The sequence below is a fragment of the Solanum tuberosum genome, unplaced genomic scaffold, assembly GCF_000226075.1.
Source record: "Solanum tuberosum cultivar DM 1-3 516 R44 unplaced genomic scaffold, SolTub_3.0 scf00371, whole genome shotgun sequence".
NCBI lineage: Eukaryota > Viridiplantae > Streptophyta > Magnoliopsida > Solanales > Solanaceae > Solanum > Solanum tuberosum.
The window spans coordinates 27,544-45,836 of record NW_006239294.1 but is presented as its reverse complement, the minus strand read 5'-3'; the positions used below and the strand labels follow the sequence as shown (position 1 = coordinate 45,836).

The 18,293-nt window shown below is 35.0% G+C and overlaps 2 protein-coding genes across 5 annotated transcripts; both read right to left on the bottom strand.

Annotated features, from left to right (window-relative positions):
* Window positions 1–324: 324 nt before the first annotated feature.
* Window positions 325–4,371, bottom strand: LOC102579916 (nuclear transcription factor Y subunit B-10-like). Of its 4 annotated transcripts, none has more exons than XM_006361707.2 (7): window positions 4,216–4,370; window positions 3,667–3,907; window positions 2,857–2,986; window positions 2,728–2,733; window positions 2,563–2,640; window positions 2,389–2,439; window positions 325–600 (listed from the first exon to the last, which is right to left on the bottom strand). In XM_006361707.2, the coding sequence occupies exons 2-7, from the start codon at window positions 3,903–3,905 to the stop codon at window positions 562–564; spliced, it is 543 nt and encodes a 180-aa protein (XP_006361769.1). In that variant the 5' UTR covers window positions 3,906–3,907; window positions 4,216–4,370; the 3' UTR covers window positions 325–561. The 4 variants fall into 4 exon arrangements, with proteins under 4 accessions (XP_006361769.1, XP_006361770.1, XP_015170957.1 ...); XM_006361708.2 differs by having other exon boundaries at window positions 2,563–2,628; XM_015315471.1 differs by lacking the exon at window positions 2,389–2,439 and having other exon boundaries at window positions 2,563–2,628; window positions 4,216–4,371.
* A 3,878-nt stretch (window positions 4,372–8,249) lies between these two features.
* On the bottom strand, window positions 8,250–17,563 carry LOC102579593 (probable LRR receptor-like serine/threonine-protein kinase At1g67720). The gene is made up of 15 exons (XM_006361706.2): window positions 17,148–17,563; window positions 14,823–15,354; window positions 14,103–14,614; window positions 13,807–13,939; window positions 13,576–13,647; window positions 13,402–13,470; window positions 13,240–13,311; window positions 12,865–12,933; window positions 12,137–12,291; window positions 11,809–12,050; window positions 10,993–11,119; window positions 10,851–10,919; window positions 10,581–10,767; window positions 9,182–9,317; window positions 8,250–8,839 (listed from the first exon to the last, which is right to left on the bottom strand). The coding sequence occupies exons 1-15, from the start codon at window positions 17,221–17,223 to the stop codon at window positions 8,504–8,506; spliced, it is 2,787 nt and encodes a 928-aa protein (XP_006361768.1). The 5' UTR covers window positions 17,224–17,563; the 3' UTR covers window positions 8,250–8,503.
* Window positions 17,564–18,293: the final 730 nt, after the last annotated feature.

Genomic DNA, 18,293 nt, shown 5'->3' with positions numbered 1-18,293 from the left:
CCAAATACATGCAAAGCAAATGTGGTACAAAAGATAATTTCAAAACCGACTTTGGAAGGCAGCTTCCTCCTTTTCCTTTTTAATTCTACTATTTTAAGTTCCAGAGCTCTATAGACCTCAACCTAACTCATGGTCACCTCAGCTTACTGAAAGAATTGAATGACATTCCTCCGTCCCAAACAAGTTGAGATCGTTTATATGACTTCTCACTTCGTCAAAAAAACTCATTTCAGGGAAATACAAAAGAGTCCAAAAAAGAAACCCTAATTTTCCTTCAGGAATAAGGAAAAAAAGAGAGGTAGTATATAACTTCATTCATCCATAGAGAAGCAACATCCTGCAATTGAAGTACTAGGTAATGGTTTTCATTATTACTACAAACAATCATGTCCATAATATTTCTTAAACATCTCCTAAATTTACAAACTTTAAATATGACATGGCACTCACTAGAGAGCACTAGAATAAATAAACCATGATACAGAGGTTACAGCAGAAGATCTATATATAGAATATGTTTTTAAGTCCACCGTCTTCTCAAACAGAACGAAGATCGGATTTTTACTCTGTCCCTTGCATCGGGACCATCATATGCTGACCCTGCACAACGCGATTTCAAGAGAGTAAATATCAGAGTGACATAAAAGACTTTGGGTGGGATCTGAACAATCAATCCACCAACTAACATTGCTGCTGTATAGTAGTCAAACATAAGCTGGCGTAAAATTCATGGATTACCCCCAACTTTTTCACCTGTATTGAATTCTATAAGAACAAAGTGCGATCTCTCTCGTGCACACAGGCTTCTATACTCATCGTAACATGATAGATGTCTTACAAGCTGAGATGGCAAACCTCAACAAGACACGAGCAATTACATAGAGTTTACTCATCAAGCTCGACTATCCTTAATTTTCGGATGAATGTACTAATTCATCTAACTATCAATGTTATCAGGCAATAGTACTACAAGAAGCATGTTAATGAGCCATTTCCACTTTCTATATTTGGGAGCTCTTGAGCTTTAAATATTTCACTTTACTTTTTATGAAATGCTCTTATTTATAGCCAAAAAAATGTCATGACATGTGTTTACAACCACAAGTCTTAAGGGTACTTTTAACATGTGCCAAAAGTTTTTTTTCTTCTTTAAACTTTGCGCCCAATCAAACACCTCCATATAAAACAAAACAACTTCCCACTCCCAGTGCAAAAAACCATTATCTATGGAATGCATCATGTAGTTGATATCCGATATTTTGGTTTCAAACTCAAGCATCAAGTGAACAATGATTTCAAGTTCTTAATTATCTGGTAATCACCGATACCCATGTTTTGCACAATGTCTTCAATTCATGACATATATTTAGGTAGAAGTATTCAATAAAACTGTACTGCCTCACTTAAGTACACAATGGATTTGACACTTAATGACAGTCGCACTTGTCCATCCCTCATATACCTAATTGTTGAGAAAGTCTCACTTCACATGAACAATGACAATCGCACATGTCAATCCCTCATATACCTAACTATCGAGCAAAGTCTGACATCACATAAAAAAGTAGTCCTCTGAGCAATATGTATGATCACCATAAAGCAGGAAGAAACAATGGACTCAGCTCCAAAATTAGTTGTACTGGTTTTAATAGGAAGAAGCAGATACCTAAGTGCGAAAAGGCTATTCATAATACCCTTCTTTTACCTCATCTACGGATTTGCCTCATTTTACCTTTTCTTTTAGTTCTACTTATGGTAATATCATTAGCATTTTGGCAAAATTCTAGGCATCTTTTGAAGTAGTGAAATCACATAAAGGCCCAAGCCTTGAATGAATATATACACAAACCTTCCCTACTATCCATTATACAATTTTATCCACCATTGGATGATTATAATATATAAAGCACGGCTTACTCAAATTTGAACTAAGAAATAACAACCTACACCTTACCATCTTTGTCATAAGTAGGAATCAGTAATAGCATTTGTCACTTATACTTATCTGCAATAGTTACTAAAGGGTCAAATTGAAGAACTTGATAAATTGAAAATCATAAAGACACTCTTCTTAGTTTCAACTTTTACATGTTTTTTTACCCTAACAGAGTTGTCCGGATAGAATAATCTACCAGATACTTTTATCTCCAACCAGCACAGATACTGGTTAACTTTGCCTAACAAGACTTAAACCGATGAAAAGAAATACCTAGAGTTTCTTGTACCCGATGGGATTCTGAATCATGGTTAATCCACCACTTTTGTGGTTAAGACTGGAAAAATATTTCCCCATATAACAGGCGAAGATTGAGACTTCTATGCATAATGAAGCATTCTGAAGGATGACATGCAGCAATTAAACATCATGGATACACAATAAAAAATTACCTGAGAGTTCCCATAATTCATTCCTTGTGAGTATGAACCTTGATGTGCAAGCTGTAACAATACGATGGAATATCAAATTAATGGATGTTGCACTTAAAAAATTTCCTTAAGCAATTTAAGATGCCAAACAAGACAAAAAAATAGAGAGAAAAAGCAGAAAACACGAAAGAGTACCTGTGAATTAGGACCATGTTGCATCCCATCTCTTTTAGTAGAGCCATCAGCAGCCTTTGACGTTCCCTTTGTGTCACCCTACTAAATGAATCAGTTGCTCCCACAAGCAAAGAAGAAAAAAGAAAAGAAATGATAATAAAGACATTATATTAGACATTCACTTACCTCCATCTGCAACAATTCATTCATCCAACAGGTATCCCACCAACCACATAAGAGGAAAATCCATCAATTTATGCTTCATTGTAAAAGGGTGACGAGGGAAAGCTGAATCAGAAACTTAGTGATCATTACCTCTCTGTATCGAGCAAGATACACCTTGAGTGGTTCAATATAATCTTCAAACCCAAGAGTTGCCATTGCCCATAGCAAATCGTCACCATTAATAGTCTTTCTTTTCTCTCTCTGGCACTTGTCACTTGCCCTACATTCCATCAGGAAACAAGCAACATTGTCAAGGAAATCAACAACATCAAAAATAAAATTTCTCCACAAAAAGGAACAAAGAAACAAGAGTGAACATCACCTACAACCTATAGCATATCCATACACCTATAAACAACACTTATTAAAGAAAGATGGAGTCTTTGCGTAACGGGATAATACTAATCAAAATCCTCCCTTCATTCCAATTTGTTTGTCTTACCCTTGTTATTATTCCGTTCAAAAAAATGTCTCTTTCTTTTTTGGCAAACTCTTTAATATCAACTACCACAAGATTAAAGGACATTTAATACATTCCACATATGTTTAGTTTAAAACCATACGATTCAAAACTCTTCTTCATTTTCTTATTAAACTCTATACCAAGTTTACACAAGACTATCAAATTGAAACAAAGAGAGTAGGTCAACAAAGCGAGCATGTTCATTAACAATAAAAAGATAACAATCTTAAAGATAACATCAATCCAATAATCGTCACGGAGGGAAAATGAATCACGACAATAAATCAATCCAACATGCAATCAACAACAAAAAGATTACATTTTTAACACAAACCACAACATTTAGTCATCTAAAAATCAAAATTCAACCAGCAACAACTCATTACCAAACTAAAACTAGTACGAGCTAAACAAATCATTAAACATTAAACACATACTCGCTAGTAATGAAGCTGATGAACTCAGAAACACATTCCTGAACAGTCTCCTTAGCATCCTTCGCAATTTTTCCATTAGCAGGAAGTGCCTTCTTCATGATTCTACTAATATTAGCTATCGGTAAAAACCTGTCCTGTTCACGTACGTTAGACCTCGGACTCTGGTCCCCACCACTCTCATGACTACCACCTCCGTTCGGACTCGCCGGTGACCTAGACGAACCTTGACCATCCGCCATACCTTAAAACAACCAAAACCCACATCAAAAACAGTAAGATGAACAACAAGAAGCAGGAAAAAAACCCTAATTCCGATTTCTGCCATTGAAATTGTTAGAGAGAGAAAGTTAAGGGGATAGAGAGAGAAAGGGTGAAAAGGGGTGACTTTTTTCAACAAAAAAAAAAACCATGTAGAAAACAGTAAGATGAATGACATGAACCAGAGAAAAACCCTATTTCTGATTTCTGCCATTGAAATGGTTAGAGAGAGAAAGTTAGAGAGAGAAAGGGGTGATTATTTTTTTTTGAAAAAAAGGTATAAAAATGAACCTGGGGATGGAGGGAACTGGAAGATCGGACGTTGGAGAAGAAGGGAGAAAGGGAGACGACTGAGATGAGGCAGAGTTTTGGATTTTGCCCTATCAACACCGTTCGTTTTACAAGAAAACACTGAAATTTTTATAACTATATAAAAAGAAACTCTTTCTCTTTACTTCCTTCCACATGTATTTGGATTCTTCTACATTATGTCCTTTTAGGTGGGTGGAGGTGGGTCCCATTAGGGTTCCATTTGTCTCAATTAATATGATACTTTTTATTTTTTGAAATTTAAATTATATAATAATATCTTCTGAAGTTCTACAAGTGAAATCTAGACGGGTAAAATGTAGAGGTATGCATCAATCAATTCGATTAGATTTTAGCATTATTGGTTTTGATTTGTGAACACGCTAAATCGACAACCAAATCAAGAAGTTATTTGTAGAAGCAACAATAGTTGTTTGTCTTTGTCGCAATCAAAAGAGAGAAGGTAATACTAGTTTGTGTCGAAAAGAGAGAAGGTGTCAGAGACTGAAAATAATACTAAAATTTAAGAAATAAAATTAGTAAAATGTTAAGTAATTTCAATATAACCTTAAGATTATTAAATCAAAAACCTAATCGTAACCGAATAATCAAATATCGATAAATTAATAGTAATTTTTTCAATATAATTTGTCGGTTAAATCGAGTTTTGCACACCTCTAATATAATGCATGTAAATTTTACTACTGATTTACAACAATGATAATAAAATAAATATAATCCCATAATCAAGGTCCGAGAAAGATGGTATATAAACAAATCTTATATATGTCGTTACTTTGTGATTTGTAAAGATAGAAAGGTCATTATGAAAGACCTTCCATTCAAATAAAATATATCAAAATGCACATGTAAAGAAGCAAAGCCATTAAAAAGAAACAATTATTCCAAATATGTATCACTAATTAATTCATTTGTCATACTCTCCTTATTGTAATCCAAATATAACTTGTTTATCAATCAAATGATCATTAAATGAACAAGTGTCTTAATAATTTAAATACTTTATATACAATAAGACATATTACAAATGATTTATTGTTTTGAACATGTATATATGTAATCGTTAGTGACATTTATGAAAAGTTTTTGAAAACTAAATTTAGGTAAAATTATGTGAGGATCACTTTAAAGAAAATATTTTTGGAGAATATTGTGTTGGTTTTTATGAAAAAAGTAATTTTTTTTGTCAAATTTAAATTGTAGAGCCAAATTTTATTTGAATATTATTATATCAACGTTATATTTCTATATCATTATATTAACTTATCAATTGTTGAGCCAAGTTTTATTTACGTTTTTCATAGAAAATTTGCATTGTCAATATTTTTACTCCATAAGCTACAAATATGACAATTTTCCTTGAAAGAAATTCTCAGAGAAGATCAATTATAAAACAGAGAAGGGCCTAAAATCCCCTCAATTATTTGAATTGGTACAAAAGTACCTTCCGTACACCTTTTGACCCCCAAAGACCCTTGACATTAACCTTTTGGTGAGGAGACAAAGGATAATTTTGTATCAATTCAAATAGTTAAAAGACATTTTAGGTCCTTCTCCGATTATAAAATAATAACTAATTGTTTCGAATCTAAAAAGACTAGTAAAGTATACTTCAAATAAAAATATGTATAACAATCTTCCATTAAAAAAAAAGGAGAGAGTTCAACCTCTCTTTGAAGTTTGGCTTTAGACCTCAGTAAAGATAGAGATGTTATTTTCGATAGATTCTCAACTCAATTAAATAGATACATTACCATTTTTAATAATTAAACTAGCAACAAAAAGATTGTACATTGACTAGTCTTCTCCATTGTGGCGCAGAACTAATTGATCAAGTAGCAGAAATGGCAGGTATCATAATCAGCAATGTTGTACAACACTGCAACAAAGACAGTAGCAATGGTAGGACATGGGGCCAATCATTGATCAATAATACTCCCTCCGTCCCTATTTAGTTGTCTATATTTCCTTTTTTAGTTGTCCCTATTTAGTTGTCCATTTTGACAAATCAAGAAAAGACAACAAATTTTTTCCTATTATACCCTTATTTACACTTATTGAAAATTTCTAAAAATTCAAACACATGAGATGCATGTATTAGATTGTTGTATACATTATGTGCGGATAAGTTTTACTCGATTAATATCTACATATAATTTTATTTATCTAAAATAACTTTGAGATAACTATGAGAATCTCATCCTACGGTTAAAAATATGGTGAAATTCATCCAATAGTAAAAATCAAGATTACATTCTATCCTATTTATCTACATGTAATTTTATTTTATCTAGAAGTAATTTTTTGAGATAAGGATGAAAATCTCATCCTATGGTTAAAAATATAGTGAAATCCATCCCATGGTGAAAATGAAGATTACACTATCCTATTAATATTTATAGATAATTTTTACTTATCTAAAAAAAAATTGAGATAAGGATGAAAATCTCATCCAATGGTTAAAAATATAGTGAAATCCATCCCATGGTAAAAAGCAAAACTTACGTTCTATATATATAATACTCCCTCCGTCCCTATTTACTTGTCCATATTTCCTTTTTTGGTTGTCCCTATTTAGTTGTCCATTTTGACAAATCAAGAAAAGACAACAAATTTTTTCCTATTATACCCTTATTTACACTTATTGAAAATTTCTAAAAGTGTATGTTGTTTCCCTCCAATTTATTTCACTTGAATTCAAAGAAGTGGTTGTAATTTTGAAGTGAAAAGTTGTCATAAGGGTAAAATTGTAACTTCACTGTGCTAATCATTGTTGCCTTAATCTGTGTGACATTTCTAAAGTGGACAACTAAAAAGGGACGGAGGGAGTATACTATTGGCCTAAGTGTGTTTGGACTGTTCCATTCTACATATTCCCTCACATGACTACCCCTCTTTTTTGTTCGGACCAGTTTTTATGCACCTCAACTACTTTATCGAGCACGTGCTACCTCCCGCTGATATGAGTATCAAGTTGCGCTCCTCAACTACTTCATCGAGCATGTGGTACTGCCCACCAACATGAGTATCATGTTGCACACTTCAACTACTTCATCGAGCACGTGCTACTTTCCACCAATACGAGTATCATGTTGCGCACCTCAACTACTTCATTGAGAACGTGCTATCTGCCCATTGATACAAGTACCAAGCTACGTACCTCAGCTACTTCATCGGGCATGTACTACCTCTCACCAACATTTAGTATCAAGTTGCACAACTCAACTGCTTCTCTCGAGCACGTATTACCTCCTACCAACACAAGTGCCAAATTGTGCACCTCAACTACTTCATCGAGCACATGCTACTTCCCATCAACATAAGTATCATGTTGCACACTTTAGCTACTTCATCAAGCACGCCCACCAATAAGTATCAAGCTACGTACCTCAGCTTCTTCATTGAGCATGTGCTACCTCTCACCAACATGAATACTAGGCTGCACAACTCAGCTACTTCTCTTGCACGTATTACGAACATCTTATTGCATAGCTCAACTACTACATCGAGCACACACTACCTCCCACCAACACAAGTACCAATTAACTTTGTCCACCCCCCTTTTAACCCCTTCCAACAATAACTTCACATAGATTACTTAATCAGCCAACATTTCTACACCAACATTTACCATTTAATGTTTTCTTTGGTACACTGGAAAACTAAATAAATTTGCATGACTTAAGTCTGCTAGGACAATAAACACCACATTCTTGAGCGCATCTTCCCAGATCAGTAAATCTGCTGCATGTTTATGGCCTTCGTCGTCAATCAGATTGTTCTCTCTTCCCAGATGGTAAACAATTCTTATTACTTATAGTTTCTTAGTTCATAGAGAAAATCCAGTTTTTCTAACATTGAACTATTCCTATATCATAAATGTGTAAAAAGGAACAAGTATTGATGTATCAGTGACTTGAGGGAAACCAGAGTTGCAGGCCCTCAGCAAAGTCTGTAGCCACTCATATGGTTAAATTTCTATCAAAAGGGCAATAGAAGTAAAGAATTGCTTACACTTTTTTTCTCTTGGTTCAAGCCAAAAATGTGAAACTAAAAATGTGCTAAAAAACTTGCCTTTACACAGCACAGCACAAAAGAAGGTTATGTTCCAACAAAAGGTGTCAATAACAACAATTGTGTAATCCTAGACCTTGAGAAATATGTAAAATGATGGCAAAATGAATTGGAAATAACACAACTTAATGGTCTATTATATGAACAAAATTCTACAGTCATATGAACAAAAACCTTATCGAGCTGCTGGTCTTGTGATAGATTCATCAATGGACAAGTAATGGTCACTTGCACCTAGGTCCATTGAACCCGCGTGTAGGGAGGAATGCATCGAATGCCTGGATATGTCATCTGAACTACCTTCCTTTACTGCTTCTGCGCCTCTTTCGATTGCAATTGCATCCTGGATTTCTTTGATAACTTCTGATATCGATGGTCTCATGTTTCCATGAGGTTGGACACACATCAAAGCTTTCTCAGCTATCTTCCAAATTGATTGGATGTCATAGTCATTGTGTAAAGCGGGGTCAATAATGCCCTGAATGTCCCCACTTTCAATGTGTAGTTTCGCCTGGATGATTAGAAGTAGAAAGTTTTAAAATCCGTCCAGCAAATGTCTAAGACGGCACCGAACTTTATAGCATGGTTCAATAGATAAAATCCTTCCCCACAATGGGATTATGCAGGAGTCAATATAATTTTTTCAGATGTTCCCACTAAATTGTTAGAAGAAGCTAAAGACATTATGAATGTATAAGGTTGGGTCGTTGGGACACCTAATGAGTATAATAATATAGGACTATATCAGAAGCAAGAAGATATCAACTTCTTTTAAATGGAGAAAGTAGTAAGGTGGAAATTCGGTAGCAAATTATTATCAAAGATAGTGCATATGATAAAAAAATAATCTTACCCACTGGACTATATTACGGCAATTGAGACCAAAATTTTCATTAGATATTGCTTCTTGGCCAGATATTAACTCCAAGAGAATGACACCAAAACTGTAAACGTCACTTTTGTCCGTCAACTGCTGGGAAATGTAATATCTGTATAGACATTAAATTAAAAGAGTCAATCCAAAAGTCCTGAAGAACGTATAACTTATTAGGAAAAGACAACTTAGGAGCATTAGACACCGAACTTCAGGTAAAATTTCTGAGCGTTCAACATAGTTCTTGCAGAAAGAACATAACAGCTAGTTTTAACAAATCCAAATGAGATTATAGAGAAGGGCACTAGAGTTTTAAAAGAGAAGGTGATGTATCAACTGTCGACACTCATGTAAAGGAGATTATGCACAAGTCCTTTGTTGTTTTAATTATTATTACTCTCTGTCCTTAACTTATGTAGCATACTTTCCTTTTTACTTTGTCTCAAAAAGAATGACACTTTTATATTTAGAACAATTTAGCTTTAAAATTTATATTTTACCCTTATGAGAAGATTTATTGCCACACAAATGTCTATGGCTTGTTTTAAGACCACAAGTTTCACTTTCCTTGTTTCTTAAACTCCGTGCTCTGTCAAATGGAGTCGCATATATTGGAACATGGCAGTACTAGAAAGAAGTTTCATATATATTGACGAAGAGAACATAACATAATTGAAGTAAAGTCTGGTTAGAGAAGCCCTAGAATCTCCATTTTTTCGTAAATTTTTTAATTCTTTCTAGTAGAATGAGACGGGAACAACCGAGCAGAATTGTTATAGAGGACTGACATAGCTAAATCAATTAGCTGGGCAATGGTGCGTAGTTGTCGTTGTTGCATGGAAGAACTCAAAGAGGAGGATTAGGTGATGTCAAGGCCAATAAAACAAATTAAATACACAGAGCTCTCCAGTTTCACTGAAGATCAGTCAAGTGAATATCTTACACCACCATGGATATGATCTAGCATTGAGAATCAAATAAATAAATCATATTGCTACCGAGACACTTTCCAAATGAAATGTCGCAGTTGTGGACGAGTCATTTATGCAGAATCTTTTTAATTGGTGAAGCAAAACTGCTAAAAGATTAGCTTGTGCTATGGGAAAACTATTCATGTAGCCAGGATTTGCTTTTTTCCCATGGCTTTGAAACTCAGGTATATAATTCAAGTTAGGAATACTAGCTTGATTTGCATCATTAAGATTCATAGAAAAACTTTGTTGTTCTTGCTAATAGGGGTTCAAGAGACAAAGAAAATATATGATCCTTCCAACAAATTAAGAGTACACATAGCAACAAGTTGTGGAATAAAAATGCAGTCAACGCTTGGCCTTGTACAGTGAATAAAAAACTCAAAGTTCCAGAGAAGAATGCATACTCGGGATCCAGATATCCTACAGTTCCACGTACTATGCTTGACACATGAGAAGCTCCATCTACTGCAAGTTTGGAGAGACCAAAATCTGAAACCTTTGCTCTCGTATTCTTGTCAAGCAGAATATTGCTAGTTTTCACATCTCTGTGGATGATGGATGGGACACATCCCGTGTGAAGATATTCAATTCCTGAAACAATCAAAATAGTAACACAGTAAATATAGAAAGATCCTTCTTGTCTAATCCAAAAAACTTCTTCCTTTCTTACAAACCTTTTGCAGAATCTTCAGCAATCTCAAGGCGCCTGATCCAGTTAATACTTCGATCAGGTAATTGAGGACCTGCCAATGATTTTACACATTGAGCATGATTCAGATTAGAACTTTCTGTAATCAATGTACGAGATGAACTTACCATAGAGGTGTTCTTTAAGAGTTCCATTATGCATGAATTCGTACACAAGGATACTCTTTCCATCTTCCTGACAAAATCCTAGAAACTGTACAAGGTTTCTGTGATGAATTCTTGAAAGCAGAGCGACCTGCGCCAAAAATTGTAATTTTGACACATATAAACTGGATATGGTTGTACTAATTTTCATCAGATCAAAAATTGCACAATGTAGAGGGAAAAGTTGCAGCACTGTGTAACAACATAATTAAGTTCTAGTCCATTGCTGGTCTAGAGGTTTTATAGCCCGTGACCTTCTATGGAATATACATTTGATGAGTGTGAAAAAGTACCACTGAGAAAGTGTCCTCTAGCGTTAAAATAAATCTTTTTTTTTTAATGAAGAAATTAATCCTTTATATTACGCAGCTTTCATTTTCAATACTGAGATGCTATGCAGACTTGAAAAGCAAAAATAATGTGAGTGTCAAGGCAGCCTCCGGGGCTTTGATTCGACATCAGAGGTAGTACAGAGCAGGAGTGTGGTAGGTGCATGTCATGACTTCAAAACCTGGTTGTTGCACCAAGTTTGGTATTTAAGTTAATTGAGGTAGAGGGGTGGGCCCATTATCCCCGAGTTCCAAAAGTAAAACAATGGATTCCTCGATAATCTAAAAACATTGAAGTGTAATGGTGAAGCCTCTTATATCTTGATCTTCCTCACAAAGTTATACTAATAAATAATCGGTTTTTAGCCACAGCATCAGTCCCGACATTTAAGACCATGCTTATGCATCATGACAAGCTTCTAGAATATAATAGGAGCATCCACCTATTTACCTCATTTGAGAACTCTCGCTTCCCCTGAAAGGAATTATTTGTAAGAAGTTTGACAGCAATTTCCTTCCCGTCCTTCAATTTCCCATAGTATACAACTCCAAATCCCCCTGATCCAACCTTTCTTTCAAAGTTCTTGGTCGCTTCTTCAAGTTCAGCTAATGTAAAGTAGTGTGCTGCTTCTGTTGCAGCATCTCCCAAGGAAGAGACAAACCTTTGAGGAGGTAAATTCATTTCGAGGTGGCCTAAAACAGAAGCAGAAAGATAATGTGTGTCCCACCAAAAAAATTTATTTATAATGAAAATGACAAAATTAAGTATTGCACCAGACCTTGCTTAGGAGAGCTTTTTTTCCCTTTTTGCAGTAGTATGCAAGAGGCAATAGTAGCAAGAAGAAGAGCGGAAGCCCCAACTGATGATCCAATAATGATTTTCTTACGGCTGCGACTGGTTTCCCCTTCGTGAAGATTAAAGTTTCCAGTATAACTGAGGAGAATACGGAATATTTTAGCAGATTTAGTAAGGAAACAGACAAGACAAACAATTTAGAAATGCAGCAAGATTATCAGAGAAACTTAAGATTTGTAATTTCGACATATAAAATGTAAAGTAATGAGTCAAGCTTAGTAGAAACTGAAGACACTTTGAATGCGCAGTAAGAACCATTAAGTAACTGAAATAAGAACCACAACCAAGCGCGGAGGATTTAACATATGAGTATCTTTACAAGCCAACTTATGTTAAGATCATCTGCTTTCATAAAGAAAGGAGTATTGAGTCTCTACCATGAGCTCCCTATAGATATACCTTGGTAGCTGAAATGAAAAGGTTTAGGCATCAACAACAACAAGTACACCTTAACCACAAGCTAGTTGGGGTCAGTATGAATCCTCACTATCCATATCACGCTCCTTAGACCCGCCTCAATCCAACATTTAAGAATTTAGTTTCTCTAGCACTAAAAAAGTAAACTCAACAGTTTCCATGGCAGTACAGTATAAATGCATGACAAGATACAAGGCCTCAGAAACAAACACTTAGCACAGAAATGATACCCACTTCAAAATCACACCGTTATCACGAAGACCAGAAGGCACACTTCCAGTTAGCATGTTGTTCTGCACGTACCTGCAATCATCATTTTCATTAAGAAAGAGAAGAGAACTTTACTAGAGGCAGTACATACGACTGCAAGCTAAAATAAGAGAAAGGGACGCAAGTGGAGCCAAAAAAGTTCCAAGGACGTGATCATGATCTGCAGCTCAACCAGGGTTATGCTAGATTCTTATTCTGATGAGCAGAAGCTTAATATGAGAGTTAAGCTTCTCATCCATATGCATGAACTCATAGTTGAATAGCATCTACAGCCTAACATGCTTGAGTAAATTCTACAAGTAATTGTACATTTAGTCAATAAATAATTCTGCTGCTTACAGTTCTTTCAAATTTGATAGGTCTTCTAAGGTGGAAGGAAGCTGTCCACTCAACTGATTGTTCTCAAGATGTCTGCAAGAAACATAATGATTAGATTTACCACTTAATGTGTTTTAAGAGAATATCTAAAAAAGTTGAATTGAAAAACGCAGCTCAACTTACATTATCTGTAAGTTGGGACATCCGCTAAAATCGGGTATTGAACCAGTCAGTGAATTCCCATCCAGCCAGCTGCATTAGGAACATGGGTGCATATTGATTATACAGCAGCAGAATAGGAAGAAGGGAACCGCAGCATATGCATGGAACATTTAACAGAACGATATTATGACTTACAGCTCAACTAAGCCGCTCAATTTTGTCAACTCCGACGGAATATTTCCAGTCAAATTTTTCCCAGACAATTTACTGCCAAAGGTGACAGTTGTGAATTATAGCCCATTGCTTCAGGTTGCGAGAACAATATAAAGAGAAAACTAGAAAGTAATCTTAATTCTTCCATAACTGAAGTGCAGAAAGTGGAACACATGAAACTACGCATTAAGAAGCTAAAGTGATGAACTATACATTGATGTTACTCTTGGTCTGATATCTGAGTCACAACGGATCCAGGACCATGGGACTGGTAAGCATGGGTCACCACCTTCGTTTGTCAAATTGGCAGAAGAGTAGTGCGAGACTAAACTAGAAATAACTGGTCCTGAAACACATGCAAAGAGTAAGGGACATGCCTTTACTATTTTGAAACTAACGAACAAAGATGCTCATTACAACAGAAAAAATCTTTCTAATGAAATAAACTGCAGATAATCATTTCAACGAACCACATTATAATAATGTTAAAGAAAAAGGCATGGTTTTACCGTCTAAAGAGCCATCAGTTCTCTTAACATATCTGTTTACTTCCATAGCATTCAAGAGAGGCCCCATGGTGGAATCGGATGTCTTTCCGAAACGAAAAGATAACACAAAGGGCAAGGACAAGTTGAAGTAGCCGGGCTCATATAAACGATATTTCCCATGGGCATTCTCTTGGATATTAACAGCAAGCTTGCTGATATCAGGAGCTCCAGGGAGAACCAACCGGAATTTCCTACTATCACCAGGTTTCAAATCCTCAATTTCAGCAAAATAAGTAAATGCCCAGCCAAAACCAGGGAAACCATCGAGATTCAGACGATAAGTTAACGAGCCATTTCTTCCTACTACAGCAGTCTGCATTGCTTTCTGAGGAGGCATCTCACCATTTAAGGTATTCACATCAATTGGCATTTTGGTTGAAACTCTTTCAGTACCAGCAGCCACATCAACAAGGTAATTGGCTTTTTTTATGGTGTCAGACGCCCATATTCTATCGAATGGGTCATCAGGGTACCTAGGAGAATAAGGACATTAAGGGAAGATTAAAATTTCGGAAATCGAACAAAAACAGTAAGTCAGAAGAAAACCATGCTAGGGACAGAGCCTAAGCCTGCTTGTTTCAGTTCAAAAATGTCAATGGCTATCATATTCTAAAAATATACAAGAACGTGCAAGAACATAGATTTGGAAGCTGCCACAGTAACAGAAGAACTGAAACATACCTGACAGGATCATCACTCGCTGCGCCAAAATTAATCCTAGCAGAGACGCTCATGAAAAAATCATTCTCAAATTCAGTCATATATATTGAACCATTAAAATGTCGGAGCTCAAGTGTAGAAATGAAGGGCAGCCCAGTGGTTGCATTGGATAAACAGACACTTACGGAAGGTTCCTTGGCTAGAAATATTACCTCTTGGTACTCCATTGTATTAGCATCAGATATAACTATTGTAGCCCAATGAGTTGTCCCAAGTGAGATATCAAACTTTGGGTAAACATTGTCCTTATCAAAGTTTCCATATAGAAAAGTTGCTCTTACAAGGTACCTGTTTCGGGGAATCACATCAAGTGTATAGCAATACTTCCTGTTATCGGCTGGAAAGTATCTCAAGGCCATATACTGTGTCCTCGTCTCATTTGCTACAGAGATATTGGCTATATTTCCGCTAATCATTTGAGTATCAGGAGTCCATTTAAGACCAAGTTCATCTGTGAAGTTGTCTTTGCCTCCACAATCTAAACTTACAAAACCTGTTTGACAGTTTAAAATTTTATCAGCAGTGCATAAAGAATGAAATATCCACCAACTTTCACACCCATTGGTAAAGCTTCATTAAAGAATGAGAACTGCTTTCTCCTTTAGCAACACCCAGAAATTTTATTTCATGTCTTATCAATCTCTCTTAACATCAACAACATACACAATGAAATCCCACAAGTGGATTTGGGGGGGGGTAGAGTATATGCCGACCTATTCCTACCTCGCAGAGATAGAGAAGTTGTTTCTGGAGGACCCTCGGCTCGAGTTCAACAAATCAAAGTAGGTATAAAAAGGAAAAACGACATTGAAGAAAACATAGCAACTAATAAAGAAACAATACTCCACTATCTACTAACTTTTTACATCCTCCTATCTAAGGTCATGTCTTCGGTAAGTTGAGGATGTGTCATGTCCTATCTAAGCACCTCTCCCCAATACTTTTTTGACCAACCTCCTATTAATCTCTCTAGCTTCGCAGAAACTTAAGCGATTGCATAACACTTTTCTGTTAGATGCTATTGTTTTAGTTACACCCTCAAATCACTAACTCACAGAAAATTCTGAGTACATCATCAGTTCTCTGCTTGAGATTATCAACACTTCTTATGATTGCCAACAAAAGCTTTATGACTAATGTGGTTTATTCATGCAATTTAATAACTCTTTCTATCAGCTCTCACAAGTCAAAATTACCTATGGCATCTGGCAGAATTTTAATTTGTGCAATGGGAAATGACAAGGACAGGCTGACAGCTGCATTGAGAATTTAACTTGAAATAATTGAATGGCCACTTGATGTAAGTGGTTCCAGGCTTATGCTTATTTCTAGTGTTTTACTTGTAACAATCTGCATAAAGGGATCAGGAAATGTTTCTCTCATTTATAGCAAGTTGAGTCAAATCTCAATCAATGCCAGATCTTTATCATATTATTAGGCTGCATAGGCATGACTCCATTGTCCGTTGGACACCAATTGACGCAAGCCAGCCTTCAAGGATTGGATTAAGCTATTCGACATAGTCTAAAATTTATCCTCCAAAAGGTCGAAACTTTTTCTGCTCGGAGTCTGTTCTAAATCAGAGTTCCCTTTCCACAAGTATGATACCGAGTCAAAGATATAAAATGGTAACATGGTCCATCAGATTTTCAAGAATGAAACCACAATACATACATCCCATGAATATGCATTCAACTATAGATACATCCCATAAAGTATGTAACACATAGAAATGAGACAAACAAAACATTTAATTTCACCTATTCTTCTATATTTGTTTTCTCCATTTTCCATTTCAAGTAAAATTAACTACCAATCAAATAGGAATTTTTGTTCAAAGAGCACCATCAAAAGCAGTAGACACAACCTCATCCACTCCCACCACACAAACACATATGTCATGCACGTACTTCTTTCCTTCTTCTTTTTTTAGCCTCAAGAGTCCAGCGTCAAGAACCAACTCCCTAACTACTCCGAATTCGCGCAATAGAAAGCTCACTATTGGGGTCTTAGCGCTCCCTAACAAAGACAACTTCATCTCTGATTAAGTGTGAAAGAAACTTTACCATTCTGCCACACCCTTCACTAAGATTAAAAGATACTCTTAAAAATCAAATCTTGCACAGAGAAATACACTATGAACATCAAGACAAGCTATTTCAAGGAAATCACACAAATTTTCTTTAAAAAAAAGTAGTACAACACATAACAACAGAAACCCATGAACGAGAACAACTAAATCTAGAACCCCACAAACAAAATAAGCAAAAAAAAAAGGGTTATTACCTGGCTGTGCTTGGCTGCCATTAATGAGAAGAAAAACAGCAAACCAAACAAAGAAGATGAAAACTCCAGTACCCATTACTCCAAATCTTGTTCTTTGCTAAAAAAACAAAAAAAAACAAGAACTACTATGGAGATGGGAACATCAAAAAGGACACTTAGCTAAAAAGTTGAGCATAATATCAAGAATTTTAAAAAAGTAAAAACCAAAAAAACATAACATTAATGTATATGATTGCTATACATAAGTTTCTGGAGTGAAAAAGAATGTTTTTTTTTTCCTCTTAACTTAAATAAATTGAGCAATAAATGTTGAAAGAGCAAAAAAGTAGGAATCTTGAAAGAGAAAGAATGATAAAAATTGAGTCTTTTTATTTTTTAGTGTGTGGGAAGGACTCTATCACTCTTCTGCTAAGTTAAGTTGGAAGCATTATCACTTGTCAGGTACCAATTTTTTTTATTTTGTATTTTTGCTGTTTATGTTTATCTATATTAAGATTAAATTAAGGAAAATAAAATAATTTTGTAAAGTTTAATTCTAACATGACATCTTGAGTTGTTATAACTTGTTTTGTTTTTTTAATCTTAAATAAAGTCAAGAGGTTGTTACAGTGGAGTCGACAAATAGTCTTATTCTAAGAAAAAAATTTGTTTGACTGAAATATATAGGGATGGAAATAAATTATCGAATCGAAGTTTATCCTATTAAAGTTTGATTTGTCAAATCAAATACAGAATGTCATTTTAATTATATGTCGTTAACATTAACGATTGATTTATATATCTTGATGAATTTATAATGCTAAGTTTATACCGTTAAGATTTGAAAGTGGAAGTCTAACTTTTATTTTATATGTGATTTCTCGAAAAATTAGTATGTAAAAATTAGATAAATTATGTATATAAATAATCAGAATATGTTTTTAATTAATAGTAAATAATTATTAAATTTACCGTATCGAAATTTAATAATACTATATCATATCAAATTTTAATATTTGATATTTACATCAAATAATTAAAAATTGAAAGGGAAAGAGAAAAGGTGAAATGGGATCTACAGCATGGAAGGTTTAAGTTGGACTATATTATGACCAATGTTATAAAAAAGAGATATTCCTTCCTCACCCCCCCCCCCTCCACCCCGAC